At 41.6% G+C, this 22,073-nt stretch overlaps 1 protein-coding gene across 4 annotated transcripts in view; it reads right to left on the minus strand.

Annotated features, from left to right (window-relative positions):
• thoc2 (THO complex 2) overlaps nt 1-22,073 on the minus strand; it is an 80,921-nt gene that overhangs the window by 33,552 nt on the left and 25,296 nt on the right. For all 4 annotated transcript variants that reach the window (XM_058396610.1, XM_058396608.1, XM_058396611.1 and 1 more), the window contains exons 9-21: nt 21,015-21,107; nt 19,803-19,958; nt 17,766-17,938; nt 17,148-17,343; nt 14,663-14,701; nt 13,870-14,000; nt 12,931-13,032; nt 9,052-9,136; nt 7,442-7,535; nt 6,905-6,985; nt 5,163-5,259; nt 4,754-4,871; nt 3,771-3,950 (exon numbers count right to left, since the gene is read on the minus strand). In XM_058396610.1, the coding sequence (XP_058252593.1) occupies nt 3,771-3,950; nt 4,754-4,871; nt 5,163-5,259; nt 6,905-6,985; nt 7,442-7,535; nt 9,052-9,136; nt 12,931-13,032; nt 13,870-14,000; nt 14,663-14,701; nt 17,148-17,343; nt 17,766-17,938; nt 19,803-19,958; nt 21,015-21,107 (1,545 nt within the window). The remainder of the gene's footprint in view (nt 1-3,770; nt 3,951-4,753; nt 4,872-5,162; nt 5,260-6,904; nt 6,986-7,441; nt 7,536-9,051; nt 9,137-12,930; nt 13,033-13,869; nt 14,001-14,662; nt 14,702-17,147; nt 17,344-17,765; nt 17,939-19,802; nt 19,959-21,014; nt 21,108-22,073) is intronic.

The raw sequence follows: 22,073 nt of genomic DNA on the forward strand, positions 1-22,073 counted from the left end.
GCTATAGTCCTCTTCCTAAGTATTCTTTTATTCAGTCACTCGACTCCATCAACCCTCAGTCATCAAAAACGCACGCGGAGAACAGTGACCCCTGCCATTCACAGTACAATTGTGTTGCCGAAAACTAATGATATCGGCTGAAACTTTACTTCCTGAACAAGTGACATGACAGACTTTCTCATGAAATTACCTATTATCTGTGCTCTGTTTCATAACATTTGCATTTCTGGCATTTGGCAGACATCCTTATCCAGAGGGACTTGGCTCGGGGGCCCAGCGGTGGACCTGGGATACGAACTCTCAAATGTCCAATCAGTAGTCCAACACCTTAAACACTAAGCTACCACGCTGCCCATAACACTCAATTACATTCAACTTATTTGTATAGTGCTTTTAACAATGGACACTGTCTCAAAGCAGCTTTACAGAAATATAGAAACAAAAAAAATTAAGTTTAAAAGTTAAAGTTACTCTATTATCCCTAATGAGTAAGCCTGCGGTGACTGCGGCAAGAAAAAAAACCCCTTAGATGATATGAGGAAGAAACCGTTGAGAGAATCCAGGCTCAGAAGGGAACCGCATGCTCATTTGGGTGACGCTGGACAGTAAATAATATAACTAACTAAATAATGTCCTTTCTACAACAGCAACCAAGGGCTCAACATCACCTTTCGTAAAACAGTTCTCTCAAACTAACCAGAAGAAACGAAATTCATAAACAAAAAGTTTTAACTGGAAAAATTTCTTCATTATTTTGTAGCTGCTAGAAGATAAGTATAAAAACACCATTTAAAGGCAATTATAATATTGAATATTTGTGAACAGCAAGGTCAAATTTTTACTCAACATTCAACATCTGCACAACGAAAGGTAATGGCTGAAAACTGCAAATGAAGTAGAATAATCATTTCACTGACTGCACTTTATCCTCTGCATAAATGAAGTTCATAAAGTGCTTCAACGAGTCTGAAGCTGTAATTAGCCCTCTCAACCTATGCACTGATGGCTCACACTGCAGCAAAGTGAAGACTAGGGAAGGGATCCAGAAGCTAACAGATTAGGGGGGAGAAAGTAGCCTCGGTCAGAGAGCAGCTACAGAAACAAACATCAAAGTAGTCTGGTGATTGGGTCGGTCTTGCTTTTTACAGCTCTAATCGTTTCCGAGTGAAACGTCTCCTCTTGGGAATCTGGAGCTGCAACTTTCCTGTGTCCTTGCTGGCTTCACTTGTAGGCTTTAATTCACGTCTGTCTTTGGGAAGCTGGAGGTGTGACGTCGCAGTGATGAGTAGTGAATGTAGATGAATGAAAAGTGAGCAAGAAGAAAGACTGACCAAAAAAAAAAAAAAAAAAAGTATGCTGGTTCAGCGGAAGCCTGATATTTTGAACATTTTAATTTCTGGCCATAATGGGAGAGTTTCACTAGTAAGTTAAATTGGAAGAAGTTGTAGATCATGATGATTACTCGTGGCATTATTACCCTAAAAAGTGGCTTGCATTGCAGATGAAAGAGCGATGAATGAAATGAACATGCAATTATTAGACTGTGTGCCAGTAATGAAGGTCACAGTCAAAGGTTGTTATTTTCTAATGTCTGAGGTTTGATGATTTTCGACTGAATTAACTCAACCCCACTCAATACCACGCCTTCTTCAGGCAAATATTATTCATGATCAGTTGACATGCCCCTGGCTACGTAGGAATTCTCCTCAATTGTGGGACATGTTCGGGAAAGCTTCACATATGGGTGTGATGGTCAGGCGTCCACATACTCTTGGACCGTACGGTATACAGTTTGTGAAATTTGACATTGGAAAATATTGTAATAACGTCTAATCTCTAGTAATGACTAGTAATAAAACTAGTCCTTAACTCAGAACTACTAGTCAACTAGGCAAGCTTACTAGCAGAAAGAGCATCATTATGATGCATCAGCTAGAATTTTAAGTTTAGATCAATTAATACATCGAGCAGGCATAACATTATGATTATCAAAGTTGATGTGTTAAAAGCAGGAAAAATGGGCAAGCGTAAGGATTTGAGCGAGTTTGATGAAGGGCCAAATTGTGATGGCTAGACAACTGGATCAGAACATCTCCAAAACTGCAGCTCTTGTGGGGTGTTCCCCGGTCTGCAGTGGTCAGTATCTATCAAAAGTATCCTTTAGGTCCTGTAAGACCTTTAAGACCTAAAGGGAGGCCCATGGAGACCCCACCACGTAACTTACAGGACTTAAAGGATCTGCTGCTATCATCTTGGTGCCAGATACCACAGCACAACAGAGATCTGATCTAGTGGAGTCCATGCCTGGAACGGTCAGGGCTGTTTTGGCAGCAAAAGGGGGGACCAACAAAATATTAAGCAGGTGGTCATAATGTTACGCCAGATTGGTGTATATCAACATTTTAGCTTCTTCAGGATCTACAACACTGACTAGACAGAGCTAAATATCCATTCACAAATAGCAGGCCAGAATGCCTTTAGCAAAAGACCGACAACGAGATAAACAGTTTTCTTCCAGACTTAGTAGTGGGAACAAAAGGATGCCAAAAGTGACAATTCCGGCTTCCCACTTTGTGCACTCGAGGCAGAAATCAGATCTCATTTAGAGTAGGGGATCATTAATGTGGTCAAAATCTGAAAGATTCCTCTGCATGTGGCAATCTCCGCTCGGGAAACGCTGATCGAGAAAGTGTGGTGGTGGTGACTGTGGGGGTCTTCATTGCTTCCCTGATGCATATAATCAATACGTAAATATTTGCCTCTGCACGATATTAAACAAAAACTCAAAGAACTCTTTTATAATCTTCTTACAGCCTTCACTGTACATCTAATCAACACTAAAGTATACGTTAGCACCAATTCACATAAATATCTATGTACATCCTTATTTGGAAAACAAATTGAAGGCCCGTGGCTTCATTTGTTCACTGAAAGGAACTGCTTCATAAACACCATTCATCAAGATCACAACTTGTACTGTCTACGGAGTTAAAGCATATAAAATAAGAGTGAGCCACACAAGCTACTAATTCCGTGCTTTTTTTGATAACCGTGCAAGCAGGGTTGTTTTTTTTTTTTTTTTTTTTGACATGCCGAAGGGGGCTTTATGCATAAATCATGCAATCACATTTCAAAGTGCATTCAATGGCTGAGATGAGTCGATCAATCTCGACGGGGCATCGCGGGGAGGCCTGACGTGTTTCGGCTGATTGTAATGAGGCACACGCAACTTCCTGCGCGGAGAGAGAAAAACAAGTCCAAATTATTAATTAAACCGCTTCCCTGCCGAGGTCATGGGAAAAAGCGTGTTGCACATTCACACCGCGGGCAATTATTCCCACAATTCTACGATGTGAGGGTGCATTTGCTAAAAGCTCTAATTTGTGACATTCAGAGAGGGGTGCGAAGGAAAGAGAAAAAAAGAGAGAGAGAGAGAGAGAGAGAGAGAGAGAGATATACGCTCAACAGACAGGATCATTCTGTATGCCTGCGCAAAATGGAGTTGATGATGTGGAGTTTTTAGCACCATCTGCTGTGAATTGTGGCGGGTCTTGAAAACGTCGAGGAAATGAACAGAGCATTGGCTTACCCAGCAAGTAATTGAGCTGTGCAGCTGGGTAACAAGAGAGGCAAACTGTGGGTTTCAACGTGTGTGTGTGTGTTCATGTGAAATGCTTTCACAAACTCCCTGAAAAAACGTCAGGATTAGGAAAAAAGCTTCATTAGAGAGTCTGGCACATTTCAGCGATGTAATTTGGCTGCTTGCGTACCTGATCATACAGTTTGCCCACTAGTTTGAGGTGTTTCTCCCCTCCCTCGGAGAAAACCACGCCGTTCCTCTGCTGAGCCATCAGCAGGCAGAGAGGAAGAGCCAACTCGTGATCCAGCAGAGCGTCCTTCAGGCGCTGAGACGACTTCTTTGTATTCCTGATCTGGCCAAAGTATCCTCCCTACACACACAGACAAAGCTCAAACAATCAGTATTTAAACACATGCTCGTCTTATATAAGGTCAAAACCTATAATAAACATAATAGATTCGTTTTACTTTACAAACCACAAGCACAGATTTTCTTGCAGCATCTCTGGAGCACAATAAAAAACTCAGGTCACCTCGATGAGGTATTTTGGGCAAAAAGCTTATTAGAATAACATTGCCGAGGACAGGACACAAGTACAGCCTGTCCTGTTAACCTAAGATAATGTAGAGCAGCCCCAACCTTCACTTTATATAAAAGAACTCCTACATTTCTGGGATTTTATTTTTCTCGAGAAAGAACTGGAGGGTTCTTGTATTTTAAAGCCTGCATCTATGTTTCATATCATTCTAAAAAATAAGCTTCTTGAATGTTAAAAATTGAAAGATTTCACGTTTTCTATGTTCAAGCCTGGATCCCCGTTACAATCTAACTGAGAAGCAAAACGCATGTGAAAGCAGCTGGGCTGTTTCTTGGGTGTTCAAAAGGCCAATTTGTTTATATTTATGATAAGAAGACAGCATTGTACAACAATCCGCTGCTACCAATTCCGGCTTTAGTGGAATAAAGCTTTTTCCCACCCCACAGCACAGAGGTTTACTCTGTCTTACATTATGACATTTCTTGTTTCGAGGTTAAATAAATGTTGACTACATTTTTTCCCCTCACTGATGTAGGTGGGTTGATCGAGTTATCACTGTAGCTCTAGAAAACCTTTTCTTCACACAAAGAGAAAGCGTTTCTAAAGAGCACACTGTGGGCTCAGGGCTGCTGCACCTCTGCTTTAAGCTGCTCTCCTCCGGTCATGGCCTCCAGCTGCTCTGCTGTCATTTCGTCTGTGATCTCGATCCCGGCCATCTTTTGCACCACCTCCTTCAGGATCAACAGGTCAAAGCTGGAGGGAAGAAACAAACACGGGTCGGATAACTGAAAGCATTGCTAAAAATAGGGAAGTCTAAGAAACGGGTGTATAAACTAAGGAGAAAATTAGTCTGAAATGGGGGACTCGGGTGCTGACCCAGGTCCATTTCAATCAGGATGTAAGGAGTGTAAATGATTTCAACAAAAACAGTACTACTGAACTAAACCTGCTGCTCAAGATATCATGTAAAATGAATATAATAGTGCTTACTAAGGATTTTAAAAGGATTTTGTGTTCAATTTCAACAGCTTATCAAAACAATACCTCTTTCCTGCTTTCAGCTGATTGGTCACATACTGCAGCAAGCCACCCAATTCGATAGGGTACTTCCGGAAAACTGCTCCACAAAGACTGGCCAGACCTGTAAAGAGCCGAGATGAACAGTTTCTTTACTGAGAGAAACCGTTTCCTTACTGAGAGCAAACGTGGGATAAATTAAGTCTTAAAATTAAGCCTTTTGTCTTACAACGAACATAAAAATTGCACCACAAAAGCTTCAATAATTAGTAATTTGTAATAATGTTAGGAATAACCATATACAGTCCTGAGTGTGGTGCTGTGGTAGATTTTCCAACCAGCAACTGCAATGTTTGAATTTTGGTAATAAATGTCATCAACAATAAGATCAACATCCGTTTATAGTTAGTCTTTGATTATGTGGAGGGTCAGCCATGGCTCTGTGAATGAACCAATCAGATTCAAGAATTCAACCTCTCTATGATATAACTAAGAAGAGAATGGGGAATATTTGGTAATGATTTTTCATCCATCGTCTATACCCGCTTTATTCCTAATTAGGGTCACGGGGATCTGCTGGAGCCTATCCCAGCACACATTGGGTGAAAGGCAGGAGTACACCCTGGACTGGTTAAGGCCAGTCCATCACACATATAGACAGACAACCACACACACACTCCTATGGGCAATTTAGAATTACCAATCAACCTAATGTACGTTTTTGGACTGTGGGAGGAAACCGGACTACCCATGCAGGCACAGGGAGAACATGCAAACTCCACTGCCTGTTCAAACCCAGGATTTGAACCCAGGACCTTCTTGCTGTGAGGCAACAGTGCAAATGTTTTAACAAACTACATAAGGTGCTTTTGAACCATTAAGGCTTATTATTTAATGTTCCATTATGTCTGACAGACATGTTCCTGCAGCTACACTCATTCCCTCACTAGCCATGCAGCATGTCATGTTATGAGCAAACACAAAGCTCTCTGTCTGTTACAACACCGGAGATTCCGTTCACGACGTTAAATAAACAAATCCTTACAGAATTCTTCACCATCTCAACAACTTTACAGTTTTATTTGTTAAAAACGTTTTTAAAATCCATTATTACCTAACGTAAACATATTAGAACTATCTTTACACACACACACAGTACACCAACCAGGCATAACATTATGACCACCTGCCTAATATTGTGTTGGTCCCCCTTTTGCTGCCAAAACAGCCCTGACCCATCATGCACTGTGTATTCTGACACCTTTCTATCAGAACCAGCATTAACTTCTTCAGTAATTTCAGCAACAGTAGCTCGTCTGTTGGCCCGGATCACACGAGCCAGCCTTCGCTCCCCGACGTGCATCAATGAGCCTCGGCCGCCCATGACCCTGTCGCCGGTTCACCACTGTTCCTTCCTTGGACCACTTTTGATAGATACTGACCACTGCAGACCAGGAATACCCCACAAGAGCTGCAGTTTTGGAGATGCTCTGATCCAGTGGTCTAGCCATCACAATTTGTTCCTTGTCAAACTCGCTCAAATCCTTACGCTTGCCCATTTTTCCTGCTTCTAACATCAACTTTGAGGACAAAATGTTCACTTGCTGCCAAATATATCCCACCCACTAACAGGCGCCATGATGAGGAGATAATCAGTGCTATTCACGGCACCTCTCAGTGGTCATAATGTTATGCCTGATCAGTGTATATATGCTAAAAATAAAATCATTGAAGTAGTTACGGCGACATTTAAGCGAGCCAAAACTTACTTTGAAGCCAAGATGAAATGGTAGTGTCGTCATGCTTCATCTTCTCTTTCTCCGGGTTCGCTAAAGCTTCAATAATGCAATCTATAAAGGGAATCAAGGCCTACAACATCTCTTTTCAGATAACACAGCAGTCTTGAATCTCAATGAGTCATTTACATATTTTAAATGTGTTCAAAATATATTCAAAGCACTGTCATCAACATAATAACCACACTGAAGCAAAATCACGAGTCACGAGCGGCTGTATTTTTAGCTAAACACTTAAAAACAAGAATCGGGGCATTTAGGCTGTCTTTCTTTCCTTTTTTTAACAGAGCGGAAACATCAGTTGGGTGTAACTCAAGTCAAGGTGAGCTACTGCACGTCACTGAACGGAGACAAATAACAGGGTTGGAGTTTTGAGAGTATCAGCAAGTTTCCTGTGTTCCTGTGTGTGCATGTGTGTGTGTATATACGTGGGCTGAGAAGGATTATTATTTGGCACAGGGGTAGGTGGTAGGCTGTACTTCCTGAAAGGGGAGTTGGAGAAAAGGATACAAGCTAGTACATCATAGTTGAGAGAGGTGAGGTATTTCAGAGAGTCCACCACAGGGGTGATGAGGTTGTCATACCACTGGATCTGAGAGAGAATCTAAAGAACACACATGAGAACGCCATTAGAGATTTAATATCTTACGCTGCTGCAGGATTAGGAGACATTTGCTTGACTTCTTTCAAAAAGCAGCAGTGTCATTTATGCGAAATAGTGTTTTAGCAGGAAACAGCTTGCACATAATGTGGTGGAAAATATGTAAGAAATAAGTAAGAATTTCTTCAGCAGAAAGCTTAGCACAGAAGAGATCCCATACACACACAGTTATTCTTTTAGGCTGTTATCGCTATTGCATTTTTCTGCTTCCATCTAACCCCTGTACAGTCAATCCACATGAGGTGCGAACGCTACAAGTTCTCAGGGCTGCACACCGAGTAACAAACTCATCACATTACTTCCTATTTCCACATTCTTTCCCCTGATGGTAGAGAACAGGTTGTTATGTTGACTGAAGGAGAAAGAATGCCTTTTATAAATATATAAATACACGGCTTACATAAAGCATGGAGCGCAGTAATTAGCTCACAACAAAACAGCTTGATCTCCAAAGCTAAAAATCTTCTTATACGACATCGGGTTCCTCCTTTACAGGTATTCCTGCATGACGACATGTCCTGAAAGAGCCGTTCTCCAACTCTTGTGAAACGGAAACGGATGGACCTAGTGCCTCCCATTGGAGACAGTCCTCACTGCAGAATGAAATGAGGTGGAGCTGATCCAACTCTGCCTGCCTGTGAAACACACTGAGCTGTCTCCACCTCCTGGACGTTTGGTTCGTCTCCGTCGGGGCTGGAGGAAGTGTATAAAAGCCTGACATTTTGTTCTGTAGAGGCTGACGGTACTGATGGCTCAAACATTTTGTCTGTACAGCTTTGTGGTGTTAAAGTGTAGTACTAGAACATTTCACTGTGAGTCATACTGTGTATATGGCCAATAAAATTGAAGACGCTTCAGTCAACAGGGTTTTTTCTTCTCCCCTCAGGTGTGCAAGCAAAGTGTTTCTCAATGCTTTAAGAAATAAAACCCAAATATTGTCCCTTTTTGTACCTTACCAAATCTTAAACCTTTGTGCACTGTACTGTCTTCATTTATTATTAAACTAGGCTGAAGATACCGATGAGGTTCTTGATGGATTAAATATATTACAGAGCTTTTGTTGTAAAACCATGAATAAACATCTTTAGATTTCTGTTAAGAGAATGAAAACTGTCCCAGGCAGATCAACACTTCCTAAAGCTTTCAATTCAGCTCCAGTGACTCATCTCTGAATAAAGCAGTTACGAATCTTTGGTCAAGAGTGTCAAAAGTTTCAACGCTTACAGGATTGTCATGATTCATTGTCTGTATAATCGTTGGCTGTGGAGGAGCTAAATTTAGAGGAGCTGTATTTAAATTTGCTTTTGTCACTCTGTTCAGACAGTGGATTGGTATTTAAATGCACTTCCTAATCTGGGGAGCAATGAAAAGTGATGGCGAGATAATAAAAGGGTCTGAATAAAAGCCTGCTGGTAGACAGGCCAGCCGTTACGGCCGTCACGAGTGATAAAACACTCACGTAATCGAAGAGAATGGTGGGGTTACTGTGGCTCAGCTTGCCAATCTGCCTCCCCGATGGCTTCACGTTTTCCTTGGTCAATCGCCTGAGAGACAGAGAGAGACAGAGAGAAAGAGAGAGAGATTATAATCATACTGTGTTACAAAATCAGTCACATTGACTTACTAACATCAGACATTTCAAATGACCTAGATGAATGAGTATATTCTGTGATGCTTCACAGTTGCCTGTTCACAACTGCCTTCACTGCCTGTTCTCCTTTTTTCAATAAAGTCAGCCATCTTAACACCGATTATTCCCAAAAGTCACATAACGATGCAGTGGCCGGAATGGGGAAGAAGCTCCAGGAGTCTAGAGTCCCTCTGCAGAGCGAGACAGCTTTAATGAACGTGTACTGTGAAAGAGGAAGGCTCTAGCACATTTGATGAGCCGCTCTAGCACGTCTGATGAGGCGCTCCTGCTCACTGCGGCACACACCCACGCTGTGGGTTTGAAGGGAATTTAATTGGGATGAGTGTGACGCTAGGCAAGCTACGCTTTTAAGGCCTGCGAGTTTGCTGGGAATCGAGTGTCAACGGAATTAATGAGGAAACCTGGTGCCGTGGTCAAAAACAGAAATATAAGAAAGAAAGAAGGTGTAAAAGAGATGGTCAATGGTGTGGAAAAAAAGAGAGAGGTGGAGGGAGGGGGGAGGGGTGTTGGGATTCAAGCAGAGGTTGTTCATCCTTTAACTGCGCTAGGGAGCCTAAGTGAGTGGTTTGCTTAGGCTTCAGAGCACAATAAGCAAGCTGTAATGACGCATCCTGGTTTATGGGCAGAAAATGGATAAAGCCACTCCATTTGAAATGGGCAAAAGGGGTGGGGTGGGGTGAGGGGCGCTTTGTGAACACACACATGTGGAGGAGTCTTTTATACAAGTGCAGCATGCTGAAAATTTTGGTTGAACAAACCCAGAAATTTGAAGAGAAGATAACATTGGGATTCAGTCTCCTGTAGAATGGATGCCATCATTAGAATCTAATGGCTACTCTGAGTGTGTGTGTGTACGCACGCGTGTGTGTGTATACACTCCCTGGCATTTATTAATCCTAAAGAATCAACAGCGGTGCTTCATTTCTGCTTCAGTGCATACACTGATCCTCTGCGGCACTGTCATAGTCTCACACACTCCACTGCTCCATCTCGCTCCCTCTTTCTCTCTCTCTCTCTCTCTCACACACACTTACTTGATAGCCCTGTCTTATCATATCTTTCTCCACACCCATTACTTGTACATTACTGATATTACCTCTAGCGTGCTGAATAAAGAATCTTTCTATACACTCCTCAGAAGTTAGAGTGGCATTAACTGTCATTCGGCTGTAGCGTGAAATGCTGCAGGAGCCATCATCTTCTCTACCTAATGGACCGAGGCTGCATTAAATACACAAAATATGCATACAGCCTTTCCTGTTGTGGGTGTGAAGGTGCACTGGTGAGATACCTGAACACCGGCAAAGAAGTCACAGGATCAATGCTCCAACAAATTTAATAGGGTACATAATTGAAAAGCCAAAATAATTAATAATTAATTAATGAAAGAAAAACCACCATGCAGTACAAATCCACTGTACTTCTATACCCTAATAAAGGCAATGAATTTTGGCACCTTTCTGGTGACACTCTGGTACCCAAGTGTCTTGCAAGATAATGATGTACACAAGCAAGGGAACAAAAGTGCCTACAATGGCCAGGCCTGAGGATTTCTTAGGATCTGCTGCTAGCCATGATGCCAGATTCCACAGCACACCTTGAGTAACCTCGTGGCCATTTTGGAGGTCACTATGAGGGATCTACACAATGGTAAACAAGCAGTTTTAACATTATGGATGATTAATGTAAACAAAGTAATGGATCTTAATCGAATTAAAAGAAATATAACTATTTAAATGCTTCTTTAGATGGACTGATTATGTAACATTTCATACAGCTGCCATTTTTCTATAACAGGGTCCTCAGCTCCAGTGCTGGGAACCCCCTGCCCTGCACAGTCTGATGTTTTCCTTACTCTCAATACATCTGGCCCACCTCATTAAAGGCTTAATAACTAGCTGATCAGTTGGATCAGATGTGTAGGGAAAACATCAAGCTGTGCAGGGCAGGTGGTCCGCAGGACTGGAGTTAAGAACCCATGCTCTATAGTGATGTATACTGTAATGATTTACGATCTCATTATCTCTTGTCAATTTCCGGTTCCCTTCCAAGTCTGGTTCCTCTCGTGGGTTCTTCCTCGCCTCCTCGCCACCTCGCCCTGGGCTTGCTAATTAGGGCTCTACATTTCCAGTGGGATTTCTGGAAAGCTGCTTTTGGACAATGTTATGCTATAGAAACTAATCAGATTTAAGTGGAATTAAACAATGAATAGTCAACACAAAACAGAAGATACTTGTGATGAAGCGGATAATTCTGCTCAGGTTCAGCTCTCTGGCATGAGCGTTTCATTGACGTAATAACAGCTAGTCGGAATTTCAAGAAGAAAAACAGTTCACGCGACTTAAGGGAGCTTTTGTGAATTAGCCTCGAGCATGTTCACTTTTATCGCAAGAATTAGGACTTGTGTTCTTGCTTACACAGAAAGATTGAGTTGCTTTATTCAGAGGTTAGTTGTCCATGTATAAAAGCTGACCAGTGTAACAGAAATGACACTGGCAGGACACACAGGAGCAGAGCAATCTCTGTTAGCCGGCGTTTCTCCAGCTACGGCAAAGCTGTCAGGATAACTGATGGACTCTACTTTCATATTTCTCGTCCAGAGAGTGAGAGCCATCAGGTCCGGTGGGGATGACGCATGAAAAGGGCACAAGAGGTTGATCTTTGAAGGCGTGACAGAAACAAGTCTTGATCCCCATCATTGGTCAGGCTTTGTGAGCATTGCTGCAGTGCACCAAACTTGCAGAATCTCTCCATCATATTTGTCCAGACTGTCATCACTTCGTAGCCTGAGGCCAGTATCCCTTAGAGGGGCACAGTTACACCTCCATGGGGGTTAGAAAGCTTTGCTTATGTTTAGATTCAACTGATCTAATCATTGGCTATTTTGATGCTTTCGAAACATAACCAACAACCAGGCTATGTTGGGTCTTCAGCATCAGCATGCAAAAACTAGTCCTTCTGTTGCAAAATGACTAACATCCCCCTTCAAAAATCCACAGAATGCGTCTCACTGCTAGAATCACTGGAGGTAACGGAGTGAGAAGCAGCAGCATTTGGAACACACTGTCATTTTGCCTGCACACCAAGCTGATGTCTCATGGGAAACACAGACTGCCAACTCTGATTAAAACTAACGGCAAACCACCGACAAGGACAAATAAGCAAAATAAAGAAAGTGTACAGCAGAAAAAGTGGTTTCTCTGTATATTCCAGCTGAGCACATGCTGTACTGTGCGTGTGAGATCTGTGTCAAAATCTACAGTAAACTAGAGCAGAAAAGCTGCTAATTGTAATAAACGAAACTAAACCTGTAACTGCTAATGGCATCTATATTTGCAGATGGGAAGGAAGATGATGAAGAAAAATTACACAATAATAAAGAAGAAGAAAAGCAGAAAGCAGACGATGCAGTAAAGAGGGAAAGAATAACAAGAGAAAAGTAATGCAGGTAAAGTAATGTGTAATAAAGAAAGAGCAGAAATAAGAGGAAGAAAGCAGGAGGAGGAAGATAAAGGACCGAAAGAAGACAGATGTATACACTAATACATACAGGAGAAGCTTACATTACTCTTCCTACACTTAGGTAAAAGATGTGTACATCCTTTACAAGCTGTACATGCATTTGGATTTTAAGAGGATGGATAAAATTCTGGGCTGGATAAATGCATTCTGGGAATTCAAGCTTACTTCATGATGTACTTGGCTCGGTCCACTGTCTGGGCCTTCACCTTCACCAACAGAGGGTGGCTGCTGTACGTCTCGTTTTTCCACTGCCCGTAAAGCCGATACCTAAATAAAAAAAAGTACATATCAGCATAGGAACTTGCTCTAGGGATTAGAATATTCAGACATGATAAATCACTAGGAAGAATCACCTTTACATCTGCTCATTTAAGCAGTTATTTCTAGAGATGTGCATTTATATAATAAATAAATAAATAAATAAATAAATAAATAAATAAATATAAAAAGCTGAAACACGAGGGATCATATGAGGATAAACAGACTGGTCTGAGATGACAGAAAGTCTATAGTAACTCAAATCATCACTCTTTACAACTGTGGTAAGCAGAAAAGCAGGGAGAGAAAAAAGATCAATTTCTCACAAAACCCCAGTTTGAAGGAAACATGCATAAATGATCAAATGTATTGGTCCATGTGCAGAAATTTGTAAAAAATCCAGCTGAGTGTTTAAGCTTGCTTACTATATACAATTGTTACAAACTAAACAGAAGCAGTCTGCAATCTGCTGTATTTCAGATGTTACAGCTAATAATAAATAATATTTTAAGCTACGATTCGAACAAATAAGCTTCATAAATGGTGTCTTATATTCAATGGCAGCTTCTGAAATGTGTGGGAGATGAGAACGAGAGCAGGGCAGGAGGAAGGGAAAAGAAAAAGGAAATCGATGCGAAACAGGTTACCGTGACAACCCTGTTGTGAACAGTCGTACACAGAGGCCGAGAGGCGGGTCGTCGGGGGTGGTGATGTAATCAATTTCGAGATATTTTCATACATGTTGCTATAATTTGGACAGCTGTAGCTAGGAGAGAACCCGTAGGACATGTTCTAGCATTTAAAACAGAACCAAATCATATTGCAGGTGCATCCAGACTCCAGTACCTGTGCTGGTAAGGGAAGAGCTTAAAGAAACCCCAGAGCTCCTCTGACATGCAGGCGTTGCAGTCCATGAGAGTGAGTGAAGGCAGCAGCACCTGGTCAGCAATGCTGAGGAAACAGCTGAGTAGTGTGTCCTGTGAGTCACAGACAAAGAGAGAGATTAGAGAAAAGGGAGGGAGAAAAAAAAAAAAAAAAAAAGTACAGCTCTTTTAAAGTACACATCGTCTGTCCCATGTGTGCGGTTTATATGTACATCTGCTTATTTTGCCTCCGTGCTCCACATCTGCGAGCAGAGATCATGTGCAGCTGCGATACAGAGCCTTTTCAAACAGACTACCGAGCTTTTATTTGCAGCTTGCTTTACGGGAGGAATTTCGGTGGCATCAGGATCGCGGCTGGATAACACCGCCATATGTCATTTTCTCAAATAGCCTATATGCAGTGTGTATTTTAATGATCGGGCACAAGACGCACAGCAGAAGCAATCCTGGCAGAATCAAAAGGCAAATATGAAAATGGGCTTTTCGCTGTACTTAATGTAGCTGTGCGCTAGGAAACGAAAAAGTGCCAGATGGAAAAAAAATAATAATTTACACATCACGAAAGAATGTGATCACAGTGTGTTAAACATGATCGAGTTCGTCCTGCTGGAAGCTTTGTTCAAATGCGCTACGTTCTCCCTTCGGAAACTTGTGGCTCAAGCTCCACACTTCTGCTTGATTTCATCTAAACGACCACGGTGCCTTTGTTCCCCCACTACATGCTTCATAACTTCCCTTTATGTCCCATGACTCACCATTTTCTCCTTGGCATCTTGCTTGCTTTCACTTTGGTACTAGCAGGCAGAGGAAGGGACGAGGGGAGGGAGGGAGGGAGGGGGGAGAGAGAGAGAGAGAGAGAGAGAGATCATTCAAATGCAGATCAATAAAGGCTTACAGCACTACATCCCTACTGATTCTGCTGAGTTACACAAGAGCGCACTCTGTGCTACATTGAAACAAGCCTAATTATACAGAGCAGTTCAGAGTCTCACGCTGGAACGCCAATGCCTGTATTGACCACCGACCGAAGCGGTGCTTCTACGCTGATTTCTGACACATCTTGTAAAAGAACTGCACTATTCTTATCGCAGGGTGCTGTTGAATTCTCGATCGTTCTGAAGGTGTTGATAAACTCTACAGCACGCTCCGACAGCTGTTCCAGCTGTAAAGCAAATCACAGGGCTATATTAAGGCGCTCGCTTCTAATACGCTATCGTTTCTATAGTAACAGCTAATTCCCAGGGACCTCTGTGGCAGCTGTTCCACATAACCTGAGGCTAATAATAAATGGATTTACAAAAACAAAGACATTTCAAGAGTCAGCGCTTTGTACAAGTGTTGCAGCTTTAGAAAGAGGGGGAAAAAAAAAAGAGAGGTGAAGAGAAAGAGACTGGTACAGGAACCGCTCCAGTGATACTGAATTGATACTAACTTCTTGTGTGGATGTTGCACGACGCAAAATGTAACTATAAATGGATAAATAAATATTAATTGGCAATCGTGTTCTAATGGCTTTAGGGGTTGATGGTTTTCCTGTCCCGAAGTGATCGGCGTATTATATGATTAAGAGCTGGATGCAAAATCTAGATTAAAAAAAAAAGCCAAACTCCTCCTGCTCCAGTGTTGGTCTGTGTAATAACAATATGCTCAACAGCAGCAGTTATGTAGGCACGTAAACAATTAATAGGGCCATTAGCGTGCCGGAGCTTAGCGATTAGCAATAGGGCACAGTGACAATGAGGGGGAATGCTGGTAAACAAACGTGCCTGTCATAACACACGCCACGGCAATAAATTAATAGTGCGGCCAGTACCCAAAACAAATTAACCCCTCATTACACAGCGCTAAATGCTGAATATAATGCAGGTAAATAAAGCATATCAGGAGCTTTCCTACCAAAACTAACGCGCCGAAGAGCGAGTTAGCACACAGCTTTGCTAAACATAAGCACAAAGGAATCTATAGTTTACCTGCTTCCTGGATTTTAAATAAGTGGAATGCTCACCTGTGAATATTTCCTATTAAAAGCATACACTGACTTTTTTAATATGGAACGAGAGTTAAAGTACTAGTTGTTTTTTCGGCTGCTCCCTGTTCGGGGTCGCTACAGAGGATCATCTGGTCCACGTTTTTGGATCTGGCACAGGTTTTACCCCGGATGCCCTTCTTGACGTAACCCTCCCATTTTATCCGGGCTTGGGACCGGCACTGAGAGTTAACTATTCAGTGGCTGGGTTAGCTCCCTACCCCAGGAATTGAACCCGGGCCACGGCAATGAGAGCACGAGATCCTGCCGCTGGACCACGAGGAGGCTTGGAATGAGAGTTAAAGTAAAATGAAATAAAACTAAATCTCCTGACCGCATATTCGATGAAACCCTGATGTTCTTCTGACCACCTTACAACGCTCTCCAACAGGCTTGATATGGACAGTGTGGACTTGAAACACACAGAAATAAAATGACTCTCTCTATTTCCTGATGCTGCTCTGGACTTTTGTGCTGTTGTTGTTAAAAATCCACTAAATATATTAGTTTTTAAAAAATTAAAAGATGGAAAAAAAACTATTTAGCTTAGAGAAAAACACACAGTCTAAAGGGTAGAGCACCTCACAGGAACTGGGTCTAATTAATGCCTGAGACTCTGCTCCTGCATTTTAACTGCTGAATCGGATGCAGTGGTCAGTTCCATTTGAGCAAATGAACATATCTGAATAAAGGAAAGATTATTTAAAATATCTCCTTAAGAAATGATAATAAAAATAAAGCCACTATTTCTAGACATATTTACTAATTACAGAGAAATACTTAAACATAACAGAAAAACATAACAGAATAAGATTTCCAAGCTTACCAAGAAATCTGCTTAATAGTATAATATTTAACTAAAAAAATAGATTAAAAAGATATTAGTCGAATTTACCTACATTTCAGATATTTTTACTTGCCAGCTCCTTTGAGTATAAAACAACCCCCTGAATATAATTAATACCTGAACTATTATTAATATATCAGGCTAATTATTCATGTTTTATCTCCAGATTATTTATTTATTGCACATACATTACCTAATGTAGCAAGCAGAAAGAAAACGATTTTTTGGTCCATTTAGAAGAAACAAAAACACAAAGCTACACTGCAGTTTCATGTGATCGCTTGCTTCATTAAGCTGTTTCAACATATAGTGATAACAGATTCAGCTTTGTGTGTCCCCCTGCTAAATCCACACCACAGTGTTTCACCTCTTTCATGAAGCTCTTGCCCAGACGCACGATCTTGGCGAACAGGATGGGGTCATGGGAGAGGTGTGGGCCCAGGTAGCCCAGCATGGTGAACACGTCCTTGGAGAGATCCTCGAAACTCTCGACGGGAGAAGGAGCTTGCCTGTTCCTTAGCAGCTTCAACACGCCACCTTTAGCGCCTTTAGGGACCCCGGCTCTGTGAAAACAACTCGAATTAGTGGGCAGATTGAAGAGAGAAATCCAGCAGCAAGCTGCTTTTCAGCTGTAATACAGTCTATGTTTGGGATATAATAAGCTATAGGGATGTGTGGGGTTTAATGATACATCTAAAAGCAATGACCAAATGAGTATCGACAGATTATTATCATCAGGAAACATTAATAAACAGAAAATAAAAGTTCCCACATGTCTCCCAGTCACTGACTCAAGCAGCATGCACAGAGCGCATTCATTTCTGCACGGAAAAACTGATTAAATACTAAATATATATTTATATAGCTTCTTTCCATAATTAAGTCTGTGTCACATTTATAAAGTGTTAGTTTGCACTGATATTAATCCAGACTGTTTAAAATAAAAGGCTTGATTCAGTTACTACTCGTCTGTGTGTGTGTGTACCTGCGGTACAGAGGCTCCACGATGAGGTGCAGCAGTTGGCACAGTGCTACAGCTATGGATTTATGCGAGGTGGCGTAGAAGGGTGGCATCTGCTCCATGATGCTCTGTGCATGCTGCCAGTCTCCAATCTGCAGCAGCGCCTCGAGCAAGCCCAGTTTCTGGTTATTGGGAGGCTGGAAAGAGAAATGAAAGAACAAAAGAGGTGAAGAAGGGAGCTACTCCTTCACAAATAGCTATGTCCTGTGAGCATTAAGAAGTGCTGAGGATTGATTTACGCATTAGAGGGTTTTTTTTTTTAACTTGGTCCTGAAAGAAAAGCGGAGGCTGTGAAGTACGAGCCTTACGCCACGCTCAGACAAATGCACATAGTGTGCAATAAGCAGTAGTCTACCTGGGCCCAGGGGACTCTGGGCTAAATAAACACAATCGAAAGCTCTCCTCGTCAATCGGCGTGAGGCAAGGAGCCAATCTATTCGAAACACGCACTGCTGAAACAAGAACGCCAACGACCTACCGCAGAACAATTAACTTGGGCAAAATGGTGGCTGAAGAGCACTGCAGGCATTGATTAGCCCAACCCGTTGTGTAAAGCTTAAACCTGACGCTCGCGCCAGCCCGCTGCGGGCACGCACACAAAGCGGCGACGAGCACCGGTGAGTGCGTGTGTCTGTCTGTGTTCGTGCAGATGTGGATCTGATCACACGCTGGCCCTGTCTCGTGTGTTTAATGAGGTGCTGCTCTACACCGGTGACTCTGCTCGAAAAGCAGCACGCTCAGTCCCTGCGGTCTCTCGCTGCAGCACGGCCCTGACTGATGAAGGGCAGAAGAAGCCGCTGACTCGAAATCCTATAATTAAGGAAGTCGGGGATTAAACGGCTATTACAGTAAGGTATTATATGTTAGCCGTGCATTGTGTTTTCTCAATACGATCCTCGGGAGGAAGGAGAAGTTATCATTCAGGGGACTGCACTCAGATAGCTTCCTTTTCTAATTGTATTAATAAGAAGGAAATAAATAAATAAATACATTTTTGAACTCTCGCTCGCTCCATCAATCATACCTCAGAGCGGATGTTTTCAGCTCCTGAGATGACCTCTGCAGATGCAGCGATACAAAGACTGATACTGAGTCCATGCATTTAATAATATTTTAGAAAGAACACCATATAGGTAACGGAGCAGCACTGACTAGGGTAGGAACGTAAAGGAAATATATACGTGTAAAAGGATATTGTGTAATATTTAGCAAGAGTTTAAAATGGACCGAGACAACAAGGTTCATAACAATACGCCAAAGTACTGGAGCATCTTTCTGAAATGGCCGACAGAATACAACCGGTATTGTTTGACTTAGTATGCTTTCCCAAATGTAAAGAAACCACAGGACATTATACAGAAGTTAGAAGCAGAAACAATAATATTTGATATTCCATGAGCAGTAGGTGGTGCTGTTCTAAAACTGTTCATTAAGGTCAATGCAACAAAACACCCTCTGATTGGCGTGATCATCATATTTGTTGATGCTTTAAAAACTAAAAAAAATACCCGAATAAATTTAGACTGCAAAAAAAATTCCATCAAACCCTCAAGGAGGGAAAAAAAAAAAATCAAAAAGCAAAACATTTGTAATGGAAATGAAATTGTTTGTCTTTAGCCAAATATTCCCCTGATTTAAGATGACAGATTTCAACAGTTTTTTCATTTTTTGTAGTTTTGATAACTGTAGCGCCACCGTGTGGCTGATCAGGGCATCCTTCAAGTCTCTAGGTCTTAAGATGTGATCAGTTTTAGAGCAAAAATATAATATTAAGCTCCTATACAGCATCTGATACGATGCGACACGGCGTGATGTGCTTACACACGTGCTCGTAGTCAGCCCGCAAAAAGAGCATCGCCAGTTAATGCATCACATACAACAGCGTTATTAATCTCACAGCACTGCTGGCAAACCACAGCGTTCTCTCAGAAGTGTATCGTGCCAGATTATCAGGACAGTAAGAACACTCTGGCCTGCAGAATGAAGCACAAGAGTGAATACCTTTTCATTCTTTTCCTCTTCTTTGTCTTTCTCCTTTTCTTTGTCGTCGCTCTTCTCCGACGGCACCACCACCATGGTGAGCTTGCGGGCGATCTGCTTGGCCTCCAGGATCTCCCTTTTGTGCTCCTCCACGATGCTGGAGTCCAGAGGGATCAGCTAGAGCGACAAAAAAAATAAAGACCTAAAGCTTGGTGCCTGGACATAATCCCTATTTGCATAATCAGAAAGCCACTATGAAGGACAGGAAATTCCAGAGGAAAGATTGAGATGTTTATACTTTATTAGAGGATTAAAAGACCGCCACTAGATGGACCGCTTACTATATGCCCTCCATAATTATTGACCTTTTTTCTAATTATTATACACCAATCAGGCATAACATTATGACCACCTGCCTAATATTGTGTCGGTCCCCTTTTTGCTGCCAAAACAGCCCTGACCGGTCAATGCATAAACTCCACTAGATCCCTGAAGGCACATCCTTGAACCAGCATTAACAGTAGCTCGTCTGTTGGATCGAACCACAAGGACCAGCCTTCGGTCCCCATGGGCATCAATGAGCCTTGGCCGCCCATGACCCTGTAACCACTTCACCACTGTTCCTTCCTTGGACCACTTTTGATAGATACTGACCTCTGCAGACCAGGAACACCCCACAAGAGCTGTAGAGTTGAAGATGCTCTGATCCAGTCGTCTAGCCAAACCCTTAAGCTTGCCCATTTTTCCTGTTTCTAACACATCAACTTTGAGGACAAAATGTTCACTTGCTGCCTAATATATCCCACCTACTAACAGGTGCCATGATGAGGAGATAATCAGTGCTATTCACAGCACCAGCCAGTGGTCATAATGTAATGCCGGATTGGTGTATAACGATAGTTATATAACAAAATAATTCTATATTTCACACATTACTTGTTTTTCTTTACTTGTTCATTAGAACTAGGTTCAAACTCGGCCATAGACTGTGCTTTCAACAAGCTCTGACTTACTGTGTGTATTATTCTTTTAAGGATGCTACTAATCCTGTATACCTGTACAATAATTCACTGCATATGCTAGGGGAATGATTTCTGTAGCACACATATCAAAAGGCATGTTTTTATTTGGTTGATTCTCGTCATAAATTGCTACTTCCTGCTCCTCGTCCAACACTGAAAAATGATATCTTGGTTGGAAAAAAGTTGTAAAGAGACAGAAAGCATCACGTACATGTACGTAGAGATCCTCCAGGGCGATTAGATTGTGCTGGAGAAGAGCAGCGGCGACGTGGTACAGAGACGATGGTGTTTCTCCGTTTGGTTCCTGACGAGAAAACCAGGCATTGTTACTGCACATGACATGGCCTTTAACCCTAACAGCAAACAGTATTAAAGTAATCATGTTTAATACACAATAAGTCACTTCAGGATATTTTAAAAATCTGTCCTGTTAGATAAAAAAATAATATAACATTGTACTGCCTCAGAGAACTCTCCAGGCATGGTGCAGTTTAGTTTTTGTCCTGTTTTGGTTACTGCTGCGGAGCTAAAGCTTTTGCTCCAGTCCACGTTTTTAATCCTTCGGTCAGGCCTCGAAAATATCTTCATGCGCTTCCTAATTAAGTCGTTAAATAGCCGTTTTAATGGTAAAACCTCGTAATTCCTTGTAATTTCATAAGCGGCTTTTGCTGCCTGATCACAGCTGCTTTGTTAAAACCAGCACAGGGATGAAGATTTCAATGTTTTATTAGGAGACAGTTAAATATCCTTACAGCAAATGCAAAATAGTACCAAACATGTGAATTAAAATTTATTATTATTATTTAATTATAATATAAATTATAATAATTATATAGTTACACAGTAAATAACTATTTAATTATTTAATGAAATAATTAATTATATAATTATATTATTATTTATTTTAATATTATAAATGAGGTGGGTTTTTTTTTAATTATTATTATTTTTGCCAAACAACATGCTTGATTTTATTGTAAGTTATTTTGTGTTGAATGAACTCTTCCAAGTTTTTTTTTTTTGTCATTCATTTCTGCGATCACAAAATCCTGGCCGGATTAATAAACATCTCTGTACGTACAACACTATATAAAAAAACCCCCACACAATCTAATACCCGCGCTCGTGTCAGTACAGCTCATCTGCTGCTCCTCCTCCTCAGGCATACTACAGTGTCGAATACACATGATGTTCGCGCTGACTAAAACCCTTTTTGAGTAATGTGACTTGTGTTTGTGTAAATCAAAAGAATGTACAAGTCAGCGGGATG

Source organism: Hemibagrus wyckioides, linkage group LG08, assembly GCF_019097595.1.
Source record: "Hemibagrus wyckioides isolate EC202008001 linkage group LG08, SWU_Hwy_1.0, whole genome shotgun sequence".
Classification (NCBI taxonomy): Eukaryota; Metazoa; Chordata; class Actinopteri; order Siluriformes; family Bagridae; genus Hemibagrus; species Hemibagrus wyckioides.